Source organism: Grampus griseus (genome assembly GCF_964374135.1).
Source record: "Grampus griseus genome assembly, chromosome: 19".
Classification (NCBI taxonomy): domain Eukaryota; kingdom Metazoa; phylum Chordata; class Mammalia; order Artiodactyla; family Delphinidae; genus Grampus; species Grampus griseus.
In genome coordinates this window covers 11,392,117-11,407,360 of record NC_139013.1, presented here as the reverse complement: position 1 = coordinate 11,407,360, position 15,244 = coordinate 11,392,117, and the positions used below count along the sequence as shown (strand labels likewise).

At 58.0% G+C, this 15,244-nt stretch overlaps 1 protein-coding gene across 14 annotated transcripts in view; it reads left to right on the top strand.

The window, feature by feature from the left end:
• Positions 1-746: 746 nt before the first annotated feature.
• The window catches only part of POU2F2 (POU class 2 homeobox 2), a gene marked incomplete at both ends in the record, with an annotated part of 30,838 nt that continues 16,340 nt past the window's right edge, over positions 747-15,244 (top strand). For 5 of the 14 annotated variants that reach the window (XM_082676914.1, XM_082676912.1, XM_082676906.1 and 2 more), the window contains 5 exons: positions 747-774; positions 9,023-9,088; positions 9,201-9,235; positions 9,378-9,434; positions 12,727-12,843. In XM_082676914.1, coding sequence (XP_082533040.1) covers positions 747-774; positions 9,023-9,088; positions 9,201-9,235; positions 9,378-9,434; positions 12,727-12,843 — 303 coding nt within the window. Of the gene's footprint in view, positions 775-9,022; positions 9,089-9,200; positions 9,236-9,377; positions 9,435-12,660; positions 12,844-13,082; positions 13,320-15,244 lie in introns of those variants that run through there. The other 9 variants (XM_082676913.1, XM_082676911.1, XM_082676905.1 and 6 more) reach the window with 5 other exon arrangements.

Here is a 15,244-nt window from a genome sequence, read left to right as displayed (position 1 = left end):
GCCCGCATTTGCCCCCTGGCAAACCTCTTGCTGCTCCAGGGCAAGGCCAGGACCTGCCGCCGGTCCTACCACTGTCCACGGGTACCGATTCTCCCAGTGGTGGCCCCGGACGCCTCACCTGCGGGCAGATGCACGGTTGGGTTCCCGACTCCCCACAGCCTGCGGAAACCTATCGCGAACGCCTCCTGCTGCCCTGCTTCTTGGCTTCAGCGTTTCTTGGCTCTGGGCCCTTGGGGAGGCCACCTCACTTCTCTGGTCCTCAGTCTTTTTGTCTGTAAAATGGGGCAAACAGTGAGCGCCTCCAGAGATGATGCTTGTTAAATGCGAGGTGCAGGGGGCCTAGCATTGGGAAAGCCCCCCTCCCCCCACCCCAAACTCCTAGCCAGTGTTTTAGTGGTGTTGTTACGGATCCATCTTCTCTCCCATACCCACATGCCCTGTTCCAGATGTGCTGGCAAGGTGGAGGCGGCACAAGGGCTAGGGGCACCTTCTGGGGGCACAGCTGTAGGAGTCAGCTCTTCCAGCCTGCTCGCACTCTACGCCACTACCCGCACTTCCCCAACACACACGCATGATTTGGGGTCCGCTGCCTGCTGGGGTGGGCCTTCGGGCACGGGTATTTTCCCTTCCGAAGGGGGCGGGCCCTGTGGTTTCCTCCCTGGGTGACTTCCGGCGGAGAGGGCTTGGCCCCCAGAGAGGGCGGGGAGATGGCACAGTCGTCCCCCCAGCCCTGCGGGGCAGGCAGCATGGTTCACTCCAGCATGGGGGCTCCAGGTAAGGGGCCCCAGCACTGGCAGCACCGTGGGGCTCGTCCTGCCGGCCGGTTGCGGGCCCGCCCTGCCCCTCCTCTTCAGCTGTCTCCTTTGCCCTTTGACTCTGTACCTCAGCAGCTGCCCCCTCTTCCCATCCTGGGTTCCCACCTCCAGCTTCTCTTTCCCCTCCCCTTTCACATCAGCACGGGGCGGGGCGGGTGGGGGGGCGCCGGGGGGCTTCCGACCTCTTCTCGCCTTCTCTGCTGCCCTGTTCTGAGGGGTCTGGGGGAGGGGATGGAGCCAGGTGTTGGTAGCAAGCTCCTATACAGAGGGCCGGTGGGTGGGCGACATGAGTGATCCTGGGGAGGGGACTGCACAGGGGCTGGAAGGCTGAGTTGCTGGACCTTTGAGTGTGTGCGTCTGTATCTGTGCGTGTGCGCGGTAGTTCCGAGTCTTCTGTGTGCGACTGTCAGGTGTCCCGTGTGTGAGGGGCTCTTGTGTGTGGCATTTTGGGGGTAGCCTTGGCAATGCTCCCTTGGTTCACTCCCTCACTTCGTTCGCCTGAGATGTCCCCTCCTCGGGGTGGCCTTCCCTGCCTGCCCCGTCTAAACTGGCAACCAATCCCGCCATTCTGAGTCCCTTCACCCTGCTTTATCTCTTCTTCATGGCACTCATCACTGCCTGAAAATTTATTACATGTTTGTGTGCTCATGAACTGCTTCATCCACCAAGTGTCAGTCGACTGAGTGAACACCGTGCGCCGAGCACCGTACAAAGCGATTTGTATTTGTTGGCTCATTTGACATAATGTGTCCATCTCTGTGTGATGATAGTTATTTCTCCGCGGTGCTGATGGGAGAGTTAAGTGAGGTAATAGGTAAATGCTTACCACGGGGCCTGGGACTGGGCAAGCGTCCATACTTCAGGGTGGTTTTGTTTGCGGCCCTCTAGGTCTGACTGTGGGGATGTGTGGGATGTGTCCCATTTGTGGGTGTCTGTGGGGATGCTTGGTTCGGTGCATGTCTGTGTGCATCCGTGTATGCGGGCATCCCTGTGATCTGTCATCAACATGTATTTATTGAGCAGTTCTGTGCTGGATGTTGAAAATAGAGCTGAAAAAAGCAGCTTCAGGTGTGTCCTCCTGGAGTCCCCAGTCCAGGGGAGGGAGACAGACCTGTCACCAGACAGGGAAGGAGGCATAGGCTGAGGGGTCACGGCTGGGACAGGGGAGGCACAGGGGACTGGGGGAGCCCAGGAGACTTGCCCAGTTCAGCCGATAGGCTATCAGGGAGGGCTTCCTGGGAGAGGGCATGTGTGGTCTGAGATTTGAAGGATGAGTGGGTATGAGTAAGGCAAGGGAGGCAAGGAGGGCTGTGAGATGGAAGGAAGGCCACTTGCCAGATGCTGTGATTATTTACTGAGGTGATATGTGCAGCTGTGGATGTGTGTGTGTGTGTGCGTGCGTGTGCATGTACAGTGTAGACACAGGGACCCAGGGCGTCTGTACACGCATGCTGTCTCTTCCCTGTCTGGGGTTGAATGGGGGCTTTGTACGTGTTGGGCGCTGGGTTAAACCCTTTACTTGGGATTTCTCACAGAATTGCCCTGCCTGTGAGGCCTGCCCTGGGTTCCGTGGCATGGACATGAATTAATACATGTGTGACCTTGGGCAGATCACTGCTTGGTCTTGGGCTCTACATCTGTGACCTGAGTTCAGGGGTCCACCTTGGCCATCTCCCAGGAGGAGGTGACTCTGGGAGTGTGAGTACATGCATGTCTGTGTGTGTGTCTATCTGAGTTACCTGTGTGTGTGTGTGTGTGTGTGTGTGTGTGCGCGCATGCGTGTGTATGCACATCTCTATCTGTCTCTATGTCTGAGTGACTGTGTGTGTGTGTGTGTGTGTGTGTATGTGCACGTGCGTACACATTTGTGTCTATCTGTATGTCTGGGGGTGTGTGTGTGTGTGTGTGAGAGTGTGCGTGTACATCTTGCGTGTGTCTATCTGAGTGACCTGGGTGTCTGTGTGTGTATGCACATCTGTGTCTATCTGTGTGTCTGGGGGTGACTTGGTGTGTGAGTGTGTGTAAGTGCAGGTGTGCCCACACACGTCTGGGTGTGTGTTTTGCATATCTGCCTGTGTCGTTGTGTCTGGGCTTGTGTCTTCATCTGCAAACATTCCTGTCTGGGATCTGCGCACACCTGTCCCCGTGTGCGTTTGCGTGGTCTCCGTCCGTGTCCGGGGCCCTGCCTGGCTGTGGCTTCAGTGTCTGTGGCGGCTTTTGTCAGCGCAGCTGTAGGGCCACCTCTCTTGTTGTGTCTGCTGCCTGTATCTCCATCCGTCCCCCTTGACACTCAGAAGTGTTCAATCCCTGGAGGCCGCCTGGGGACAGCTGCGGGGTGTGGGGGTGTGAAATGCGACTTCTGGGGAGGCTGGGCTGGGCCAGTGGGCGAGCAGAGGTTCCCAGCAGTGCAGACCCTGCCCACAGGGGCTCCCAGGCCACAGCCTTGATTAAAGCAGTCTTTGTAGACAGGGGACCCAGGGGACAGGCCAAGCGGGGCCAGGAGGGGTGAGGGGAAGCCCTTGGGCCCTCTATATTTAGCCCCATTTTCGGTAAGTGCTAACGAGAAGCTGGCCCAAGTCTGCTAAAACCGGCTGGGGGAAATGCAGAGGAGAAGTGAAAGTCCGGGGAGGGAGGGGCGAGGAAGGGCGGAGGGGACCCAGCGTCCCAGGCCTGGGGCAGTCGGGCAAGTGAGTGTGAGCCCGGGGCGTGGCCGCCCCTGGTGGGTCTGACCCAAGGATGGTGGGGTTTGAGGGGCCCGGTCGGGCTCTGCATTGCTTTTGCTTGCCTGTTCCTCCAAAAAGTGGCACGCTGCCTGCGATGGGAGAAGGGAGGGGTGACCCGAAGCAACCAGCCAAACTTTCCTTGCGAGTGAACGAGGCTTTGAGGGGGGTCTTCCGAAGGCGCCAGGGGGCTGTAGCAAATTAGAATCACCTGGAAGGGGCTTAAAAGTTTCTGACGCCTACGTCTCTGTCCCAATGAAATCAGAGTGTCGGGGGAGGGATTAGGCATCAGTGTTTCTCTAGAGTCAAAAGAGAGAGAGAGATTGAGAGAGAGAGAGAGAGAGAACCCTGCCTGGGCCAAGGCTGAGACAGCCTCAGCAGGCCCCTTGCCAGGGTCGCCGCGCCCTCGAGAGTCCCCATTAAGACATCACTTAGCTTTGGGTCGCGGTGGAAATGGAGTTCCCTCTTCATTGCTGGTGGGGATGATTTGATGAGACCCTTTTCTTGGGTTGGGCTCTGATGGAGGAGGAGAGGGCAACAAAAGAGGCCTGGGCGAAGGACAGCTCTGGCCATGCTGTTGGCCCAGCTGAGCGCTGCAGGGGTGCGCGGGCTGTGTGGGAGCTGGGACTAGTGTGGGGCAGGATCCATGAGAATAAGGGAAATGGAGTGGTGGAAATTTCCCCTCAAACCACTTTTTCCTCTGCAGCCAGTATCCCTGCAGAGGGGATGTTACCTTAAATGTTTAGGTTGGAACTGCTTGGGGACGAGGCTGAGGGTCGAAGTGTCAGGTGACAGCAAGGAGAGGAGACTCTTTCATGCTTTTGTTCGTTCCAAAGACACAGTCCCAGACTGTGCAGCCTGGGCCCTAAGGAGACCACAGTCTGGGGTGGGGGTCACTGTCCAGGCTGTCAGTGTGTGTTAGGGGACAGGGTGACCCCAGACGAGAGAGGCACTGACCGCCTGGGCAGTCAAGGAGGACATCACAGAGGAGGTGACGTGGAGCTGGCGCCTTAAAGAGGAGCAGGAATTTGCTAGTCGAGAAGGAGAGGGTTGCCCCAGGTGGAAGAATAGCAGAGGCGAAGGCTTGGAGGAGGGAGAGCAGGGCCACCCTTGTTCATTCAACCCACATGTCCCGTTGGGGACCCCAGATGAGTCAGAGCTGCCCCTGAGGGGTTTCTAGCCTGAAGGAGGAGACATTCTGGGGCCCAGATGGCTACAGCCTTTAGGACAGTGACAGGGGAGATGGAGCCAGGGTGGAGGGAACAGGGGAGAGACCCTCTGCCTGAAGTCATCAGGGGTGGTGACTTCACGGAAGACAGAGCCTGTGCCGGGCCCTGAAGGATGAGTAGGAGATCTCCAGGCAGATAGAGTGGGGAACAGCGTTCCAGGCAGAGGGACCAGCCCATGCCAAGGCCTCGGGAAACATTTGTTAAATGGCAGACAGACAGCAGGACAGAGGCAGGAACAAGTAAGAGACAGAGAGAGCTGCAGGGAAGGACGGACGCTCAGCAAACATAACCTGTTCTCTGAGCTGGGTGATGCCGGGGACCCAGCGCTGAGTCAGACCAGGCCTGCCCGCTGGGCTGGTGGGAAAGGACAGGGACGCAGGTGACCACAGCCCTGCGGGCTCGGGGCTAGGACGGCGAGAAGGCACGACCAAGGGAGGCTACATTAGTTTGCTAGGGCTGCCATAACAAAGTACCCCAGACTGGATGGCTTAAACAACAGAAATTTATTTTCTCAAAATTCTGGAAGCTAGAAGTCCAAGGTCAAGGTGTCAGCAGGGTTGGTTTCTTCTGAGACCTCTCTCCTTGGCTTGAGATGGCCGTCAGCTCCCTGTGTCTTCACACGGTCTTCCCTTTGGGCATGTCCCTGTCTCAATCTCGTCTCAATCTCCTCTTCTTATAAGGACCCCAGTCATATTGGATCAGAGCCCACCCTAAGGGCCCTAAGGGTCTCATTTTAAGTTCATTACCTCTTTAAAGATCCTATCTCCAAAGACAGTCACATTCTGAGGTACTGAGGGTTAGGACTTCAACATAGGAATGTTGGGGGACACAGCTCAGCACATAAGAGAGGCTGAGAATGAGCATGGACTCTCTGGGGTGGAGGTGAGGTCAGAGGCCACCCTGGTCTGTGATCAGGAGGGACGTTCGCTAGCTAGGTGGGGAGTAAAGAACCTGAAGGTCTGGACTCCCCGTCAAGCAGAGGGAGATACCTGGCGTGGCTGAAGAGAAAGTTGCGTAAGTGGCAAGAGATGGGCAGCAGAGGGTGACAAGGGTCACACCCTAAAGGCCAGGATGAGGAGCCTGGGCTTTTCTTAGGAGATGGGGAGCCATGATAGGGTTCAGGGCCAGGCGGGGAGCTCCCGTGGCAATGTGGACACTGGCTGGAGAGGGGGGCCGGGGAGGGGGCTGGGGCCTGGCTTTCAGGGATGCTGGGAGGGGTGGGATTTAGGGCCACGTCAGGATTTGTGGTTGCCTGGAGCAGGGCCAAGGTCTGGGAGATGTAGAACCAGGATCAGGCAGGACTCCCACGTCTGATGCACCAGAGTCAGGAGGGGGCCTCATCCCCTGGCTCTCTCAGCATCCTTAGCCACTTGCTGCCCCCTTCCCAGTGCCCAGAAACAGGGCCTGAGCTCCTGTAGCATCTGGGCACCTGCACCCCAACCCTCATAAGCTCATGCCTTAATAGGACTATATGCTGGCTTACTATTTTTATTGTTATTAGCTTAAAATTGTATTTATTTATTTGGTTGCACCGGGTCTTAGTTGCGGCAGGCAGGCTCCTTAGTTGAGGCTGGCTGGCTCCTTAGTTGTAGCACGTGGGCTCCTTTAGTTGCAGCTCAAGGGCTCCTTAGCTGCGGCTTGCCGGCTCCTTAGTTGAAGCACATGGGTTCCTTTAGTTGCAGCTCAAGGGCTCCATAGTTGTGGCTCGCAGCCTCCTTAGTTGTGGTTCACAGGCTCCTTAGTTGTGGCATGAGTGTGGGATCTAGTACCCTGGCCAGGGATCGAACTCGGGCCCCCTGCATTGGGAACGTGGAGTCTTAACCACTGCGCCACCAGGGAAGTCCCAACTCAAACTTTTTTTCTTTTTTTGTGAAAACATACCATACATAAAGTGCTCAAATTTTAAGCGTACAGCTTGATGAATTTTTACATATGGGCAGACCCACATAACCACCAAACAGAACATTTCCAACCCCTTGCAGGCTTTCTCACATGCTCTCCCGGTTAGCACCCCCCAAAAGGTGCCCACTAATCTGACCTTAATCATCTGATGTCATCCTGCCTGTTTCTGAGTTTCACATAATTGGAGTCCTCCTGTCTGTCCACTTTTGTGTCTCACGTCTTTACCCCGGCATCATGTTTGCGAGATTCAGTGTGTGTGATGCAGGAGTTGGTTCTTTTCCCCGGCTGTGGAGTACTTCGTTGTATGGACGTACCGGTGTTGTTGACCCATTCCCGTTAATGGGCCCTTGAGCTATTTCCGGGGGGCGGGGGGGGGGAGCGGTTATGAAAGCGCAGCTGGGAACACGTGTGCCCGGGGTGGTGATAGTGGGCAGGACGCTCCTTTCTCTTGGATGGGTGCCCGGGAGTGGATGTGCCGGGCCACAGGGAAGGGGCGCCGCTCGGCTTTCCTGAATCGTGCTTGTATTGATTTCCACTCCCACCAGCAGTGTGTGACCTGGCTTTTTAATCGGGAATTTTAAATCCGAGTGGCGTTCCGTGTCGAGTAATTGCAAAATTTCTGGACTTTTTTTTTTTCAGTTGGTGACGCTGTCCCAGCTCTCTCTCTAGCTGGCCTTCTTTGAATATCTTGGATGCAGGCACACTAGAGTTGGATAGCTCCTTTGATGGGGTGGGGTCTTGGTGGGGATTTGGAGTGAGCTGTAGGGGAGACTTTAGGGTCAGAGTCAGGGTCAGGAGTAAGGTCTGAGGCCGAGTTGGGAGTTGAGGTCAGATGAAGGACTCGGGTCGTCTGGACAGGAGTTGGGAATCAGGGTGGGCAAAGAGGATTCAGAACGGGTCGGGCAGAAACCCAGATTTGTGCGGGGGTCTAGGACCAGGAAGGGCTGGGTTCAAGTCGGAGTCAGGGTAAGCTTGGGTTGGGGTGACCGTGAGAGATGAGGTGGTGAACGTCATGACGGGCCCATCAGAGACCGCAGCGATACTGATCAGAAGTGGGAGCCCTGGGGCCTCCCTGGTGGCGCAGTGGTTGGGAGTCCGCCTGCCGATGCAGGGGACGCGGGTTCGTGCCCCGGTCCGGGAGGATCCCACATGCTGCGGAGCGGCTGGTCCCGTGAGCCATGGCCGCTGAGCCTGTGTGTCCGGAGCCTGTGCTCCGCAACGGGAGTGGTCACAACAGTGAGAGGCCCACGTACCGCAAAAAAAAAAAAAAAAAGAAGTGGGAGCCCTGGAGTCACAAAGACCCAGGTCCGATCAGGGTGCCTCTGCTGCCCCACTGTGTTCTTGGGGAGGTGCCATTCCCCCTGGAGCCTCAGTTTCCTCCTCTGTAAAATGGGGGTAATCTTAGCACCAACTGCCGGCATGAGCTCTGAATCATACCTGGCGCTGTGCTTGGCCCTGGTAACACTCACCTTCCCGTGACCAGCATCAGGGAGCTGTGAGGACGGGGGTTTGTCTCCATTGCTTTGTGTCCCCTGCTTGCCACTCCCCTCGGCCACCTTCTTTCATTTCCTCTGCCCGCGGAACTATAGGGTGGGATTGCGTCTGTAGGGGCAGGGACTGTAGGTTGGATTGGGGTGTGCAGCTGCAATTCAAGGCTGAAGTCCCAGGTAAGGTCTAAGATTAGGTTTGAGGACAAGGTCGGGGCAGAAGCGGATGGGGTCGGGGTCACAAAGATCAGAGTGGGGCCACCTGTGTGCTGAGTACCTGAAGGGGAGGCCGGTGGGAGTGGGATATGGACAGGAAAGTGGTGGGCCGGGGAGGGGGCCAGAGGGCGGCTGAATCACAGCCGGAGATCTGACAACTCGTTCCTTTGGGGATGCTGCAGTCCCCTCACACCTCCCAGGCCCTACTCAGAGTGGAAAACATGCCTCACCGAAACCTGGTGAGGCAGGATGGGCGCCTGGGCGGCAGCCTAAGAGGAAGCCTAGGGCTGACTCGCTGCTCTGGAGTGTCACCAGCCTCCCCCTGGGCGGCCAGAGCTTTGTCAGGACCAACGGCCAACCTCTACCCTCCCACCCTGCCCCAGGGTCTCACGGGGGCTCGGGGGCTGACCCTCCCTGTGCCACCTCCTGGAGGGGTGAAGGGGATCCCCAGGGCCCGAAGGCCCCTCACCTGTCCTGCCGGAGGAGAGCAGAGGCTCAGAGCAGAGGGCATGTCTCCCGGAAAGAGACACTTGCAAGGCAGCAGGGGGTGTGGGAGTATTTGGGGAGAGGCTGGGGTGGTGCCGGAGGAGGGGCCCCAGAGCTCTTCAGGCTTCTGCACCCTCACCCCACTTGCATCCCTCCTCTGTCCCCAGAAATAAGAATGTCTAAGCCCTTGGAGGCCGAGAAGCAAGGTCTGGACTCCCCGTCAGAGCACACAGGTGAGTGGGGAAGGGGGCAGGGAGGGCAGAGGTCACCACGGGCGGAGGGCAGGTGCGCCGGGGGAGTTTTGGGGGTGGCTCGTGACAACTCACTCTGTCCCTCTCCTTGCAGACACGGAAAGAAATGGACCAGACACTAACCATCAGGTCAGGAGGGATGGATGTGAAGGAGGGTGGGGAGGGGGAGGGGGGAGAAGGGAGCAGAGGGGAGCTCTGTGGGGGAGGGCAGGGTGTCAGAAGCTGCTTCATCTCACTGTTCCCATCTCCCACCCCAACTCACTCTTTGCAGAACCCCCAGAATAAGACCTCCCCGTTCTCTGTGTCCCCGACTGGCCCCAGCACCAAGGTAAGCACCTGTCAGGGCAGCCAGGGCAGGGGGAGAGGTGTCCTGCGATGGGCCGGGTTTGGCATTTGGGAGAGGGTCGCAGATGCCTGCCGAGGGCCCAGGGCCTGGTACCTCAGTGACGGGACTCCTCCCGCCGCCCCTTCTCACCCTCGGGCTCCCGCCCCAGGCCTGTGACTCACCAGGGCTTCTTCCCCTTCCCTGGGGGAGTGGGGGTGGCCAGGGAAATCCCCCCCAGAGCCCCAGGGCGATGAACAACAGGAAGCTGAGGGCCCCGCCCCCATCCCAACGTCCCTGACCGAACAGGGGCCGGCCCCGCCCCCCATCCCCCCCAGTACACACTCAGGGGCCAGCGGAGGACTGGGGAGTGGGGAGGGGAGGGCAGGCCCAGTGAGGATGCTGGAGGAGAGGACGATGGGGAGGCCGGAAGTGACCACGTAGAGCAAATGCCAGATCCAGATGGGGCCCTGCTCCTGGGCACTGCTGGGCTGCCTGGGGTGTCTGGGGCCCAGGTCTCCACCCTCCAGTCTGGCGGGGGCAGCCGGCAGGTCCAGAGGCCTGAAGATGGCGCAGAGGGCAGGGACGGAGGAGGGGGCACGGGCAGGACTCCTGACCCTGACCAAAGGTGGCAGAAGGATGGGGCGGGGGCACCAGGAACTGCTCTGTGACCATGGGAGAATCACTCCCCCACTCTGGGCTTCTCGGTTTCCTCTTCTCTAACATGGGAAATGGGGGTGGGGGTGGAGAGGGGAGTCTCTGAGGTCCCTTCCGTGGCTGGTGTGCCTTGATCTACTTGGTGGGCAGGTGTCTTGTTCTGAGGGCGCTGGACGGGACCTGGGGAGAAGGGCTCTGACTCTGACCGTCTTCCCTCTGATCTCAGGCTGGGCTCTGGCCATAGCCCTTGGAGCCGGGGGCATCCATCACCCACACCCCCAGCACCAGCCCTCCCTGCGCTGAATCTTTGCAGCCTCTCCTTGCTCCACAGCAGCCCTGCTTCTCCCCTAGGAGACTAGTGGGGCCCAAGGAAGAAAGGGTTCTCGCTCCCCTTCCCCAGCCTGGGCCTGCTTCCCGGGGAAAGCCTGAGGCAGAGCGCGCAGCAGCGGCCTCTGACTCTGGGTCTCCATCCACAGCTGGTCACCCACCGCTCCTGGCCTTTGCTGTTCCACCTCACTGCAGCTCTTCTGTGTCAGTCTTTCCCTAATTGCAGTGATTCATGTGCTTCCATCATGATTTCAGACAAATGCACACACCACCGCGTTCAATTATTTACATCATAGTTTTGTTAAATTGGCTCAATTAAAAAAAAAATTTTATTATGGAAAGTGTGAAGCAGATACAAAAGTAGAAGGAAGACCATAGCGAAAACAAACCTCCAGGTACCTGTCAATCGGCCTCAACAATTATCAACTCATGAGCTGTCTTGCTTTTTCAGCAGCTGAAATAAAACGTTTTTTTAAATGGAAATTTCATGAATGGAAAACCAGAATCACTTGCCATGGAAATAAATACAATGATTATTAAAATGTACCCAGAGACTCTTGCCTACTGTCGGGTATAAGCCTGAGACCGGTTCTCTGTTTGTTAAAAGGGGCGATTAGCCAGGGCTGGAAGGTGTTAGAGACGTCCTAGAACCTAATGGAGGCTTAAAGGAGAGAGAAGGAAAGAGCCATGAGAAGGATAGTGTTCTCACCATGGCACGCAATGTTGGTTTTTTTTTTTTTTTTTTTTTGCGGTACACGGGCCTCTCACTGTTGTGGCCTCTCCCGTTGCGGAGCACAGGCTCCGGATGCGCAGGCTCAGCAGCCATGGCTCACGGGCCCAGCCGCTCCGCGGCATGTGGGATCCTCCCGGACCAGGGCACGAACCCGTGTCCCCTGCATCGGCAGGCGGACTCTCAACCACTGCGCCACCAGGGAAGCCCACAATGTTGGTTTTTTAAAAACTTTTAATTAAAATATGACATACACTTAGATCCTCAGTGTCCAGCTCTGTGGATTTTCACAAATTGGACACCTGTGTCACCAGCACCAGATCAAGAAACATAACATGATCAGACTTCCAGAAAGCCCTTCATTTCCCCTCCAGGGCAGCGACTGCTCTGACTTCTAGTATCTACTGTTGTTTCACGCTGCATCCCTGTACGCCTTAGACTTTCTGACACTTGTATCCCGTCCCTTGGGGCATGCCACTCACCCTCTGTTATTTGGCCCTTTCCCAGGCCTCTATCTGTCTGTCTCAGTCTGTATTGCAAATGCCACGCTCGCTTCTGCCAAGTGACTGTGTTGCCTTACACAAGATGCTTTCCCTCTCTGGATCTCCTTTTGCAAAACACTGTTGGGACACTGGGCTGAAGGATGATCCCTCATGTCCCCTCTGGGCCTGAGAGTGTGCGACTCATCAAGCCACACCTCCCACCCCATGTGTCTTTCACCAGCAGACCTCTCAGGCATAGGCCACCATTGTCTGGCATTTTCAGGTAGGAGAGGAAGAAGGCTGGGACCCCTCTAAGCTGGTCTGTCCTACGTGGTGGACGCGAGATGCATCTGTATCCTCCACAGAGAGAGGAGGAGGGGCTCAGCGGACTCTGGGGTGGAGGCTGAGAGCTGGCAGCACCTGGGCCACATCTGGCCTGCAGACATCCTTTGCTGTCCTGCAGCATTTTTGCTTTGGTTTTTTTGCCGGCAGAAGCAGGGTGGGGCTGGGCAGGCCTCCCCTTCCGGCAGGCGGGCGTACTCTTTTCAGCCCACTCCGTCCACACTTGCCCAAATCACCCATTCGTGCTGTCTGCCTGCTCCTTAGGCTTTGAATTCATGACCCATTTTCTAAGGTGGTGATTTTTATTTCATACCCTAATCCTCTTTCTTCCAATAAAGTCTTACTCCACGGGACAGATAAGAGGTGCACCTCTGGCTGAAGCAGATGAGGGGTGTGGCACACAGGACCCCCTTCTTTGATGTCCCGGGACCCCTACTGGCATCCTTTCCCATTTTAAAAGATGGCGAACTGACCCCCAGGAGGGTACAAGCGCTCTCCAAGGGTGACCCCCTCCTGTCGGGAGTTCGGGTGCAGAGGGTGTGTTAGCCTTTTCTGACTGGTGCGGAAACTGAGGCCAGAAAGGTGGCCCGAGGTCCCCGCGGGCCACTGCAGGCCCGGCCTCCGCACCCCAGTCTTCTCCCTTGGCGGCGCGGGGCTGCCGTTGCCACACACGTGCCCTCTCTTTGGTTCACAGGTGGGCATTCTCTCTGGCCTCCACTTAACATTCTGGGGTCCCGGACCCTGCCTCTCTCCCCCCCAGATCAAGGCTGAAGACCCCAGCAGTGACTCAGCCCCAGCGGCACCCCTGCCCCCCCAGCCGGTTCAGCCGCATCTGCCCCAGGCCCAACTCATGTTGACGGGCAGCCAGCTAGCCGGGGTAAGTACCTGGGGTGCACGGGGGCAGGGACAGGCCAGCCCCCTCCCGTCTGTTACAGGACTGGTGGCCACGGCCACGGCCACTCTCTCAACGCCTGCCTCTCGCCCTCCTCTGTCCTCCTGGAAGACCTGCCCCCTAACCCGCTTGGCTCAGGCGCTAACCCCTGTCTGCTTTCTCTGCTCCCCCCACGCCCCTCCTCCGGCCCCTGCCGCCCCGCCCCCGCCCCGCCCCGCCCACAGCTCACGGCGCTGATGCCAGCCCAGCAGCAGCTCCTCCTGCAGCAAGCGCAGGCCCAGCTCCTGGCCGCCGCGGCCGCCGCCGCCTCCTCCTCCTCCTCCTCCTCTTCCTCCTCCTCCTCGACCTCGCAGCCCCCAGCCTCCTCCGGGGGAGGCGACCTGCCGCCACCACAGCCTGCCAGCCAGCCCCCCGGGACCCCACAGCTCACCCTGTCCCAACCCATCCAGCTCACAGCACAGGTAAGGGCAGCCCCGGGGAGCACACGCCCTCCAGCGGAGGCCCCGCGGAAGCCGAGCCGGTGCAGGGGGCTGGCCGGTCCACGTGGACCGTTCTGACCACAGCGCTGGGCCAGGCGGTCCCCAGCAACCCCGGGAAGCCTCGGGAGATGCTGCCACCCATCTCTCAGAGGGGTAAAGCGAGGCTCAGGGGGAGGACACCCTCCACGCGATGGGCGCGCCTGACTCTCTGCTTTCTGTGCATCTCGCTGAGGGTCCGCCGCCACCTGGGAGGCTGACACATTATCCTCAGTTTACAGCAGAGGAAACCAGGGGTCACCTCCATGCACAGGACCTGTGTGGCTACAAAAGAAAGGCTGAGAATCAGAATTGGTGCCCCACATCGAGTGCCCTGGCTCATCCAGTGAGACGCTCTTTCAGAAAGGGGCCTGTGGTCTGTGAGTTAGGAAACACTGCATTCTCTCTCCCCATTCTGGAGACTTCTGGTCTGCGTGGAATCATGCATGAGTGGCTGTATTAGCTTCCAGGGCTGCCATAACAAAGTATCACAAACTGGGTGGCTTCAAACAACAGAAATGTATCATCTCAGACCAGAAGTCCAAAATCAAGGTGTCAGCAGAGCTGGGGTCTCTCTCAAGGCCCTACGGGAGAATCCCTCTTTGCCTCTTCTCGCTTCTGGTGGTGCAGGAAACCGTTGGCTTTCTCGTAGATGGATGACTCCCGTCTCTGCCTCTGCCGTCATGTGGCCATCTTTTCTCTGAGTGTGTCTGTCTCTGTGTCCAAATTTCCCCTCTTATCAGGACACCAGTCATTGGATTAGGGTCCACCCTAATGACCGCCTTTTAACTTGATTACATCCGCAAAGACCTCGTTTCCAAACAAGGTCATATTTATAGGCACCAGGGGTTAGAACTCCTACCATTTCTTTCTTTTTTTTTTTTTTAATGGCCGCACCTTGCGGCATGTGGGATCTTAGCTCCCCGACAAGGGATCGAACCCGTGCCCCCTGCAGTGGAAGCATGGAGTCTTAGCCGCTGGACCACCAGGGAAGTCCCCTACCATATCTTTTTAGGGGACACAATTCAACCATGATATTGGCCAACAGACTTCCCATAAGGATGGTTGGCGGGAGCAGAGTAGAGGCTGGGCAGGCCTCCTCTTCCGACAGGCTGCTTTTTCCAGCCCACCCCTTCCTTCCTTCCACCCCTGCCATGTCACCCATTTGTGCTGTTAACCTGGTTTCCATAGAGCGTTTGAGTCTGTGGCCCGTGTTCCAGCGCAGTGAAGGGCCTGGCAAGTCCTAGAGCGAGGGATTGGCCTATGCTGTCTACACCAGGGAGCTGTCCAGCACCCGCGAGGCTGTTCCCTTGGTGGCGGTCGGCCTTCGATGGGCCCGTTCCACTGCTGACCAGCACTCCCATTTGGGGCTGTCCTTAACACTGAGTGCGTCTCTGTCTCCTTAGAGCTTCCTGCCGCTGGGCCTGGCTCTGCAGAAACGCAGAGCAATCTGGCCTCGCTGCTTTGCAGTGACTCTTCCAAACAGATCCTCCCAATGCCTGGCTTGCCACCGTTGCCATAGGTAGTCTGTTGGGTGCTGCCTTTGTACCAGGCACTATGCTAACGTGACCTCCCTGAATCCACAAATCCTCATCCTGGCCAAGGCGCCGGTGGGGGGTGGGGGGAGGAGCGGGCGTGCCGGGGAGGCAAAGTGACTTGCCTGCCCCAGGTCACACCGTGAACTCAAGTGGCAGAGCCAGCCTGGAAGCCAGGCCTGGGAGTCCAGGGCTCTAACCACGTGATCTGGGGCTGCTGCCTCTAACTGGCACCCCTCCCACCCCGGCCACCAGAGACCCCAGCAGCCGGTGATCTGTTTGCTTTGTAGCACACACGGCGCTTCACTGAGCAAGGTGGAGGCTCAGGGCTCCTCC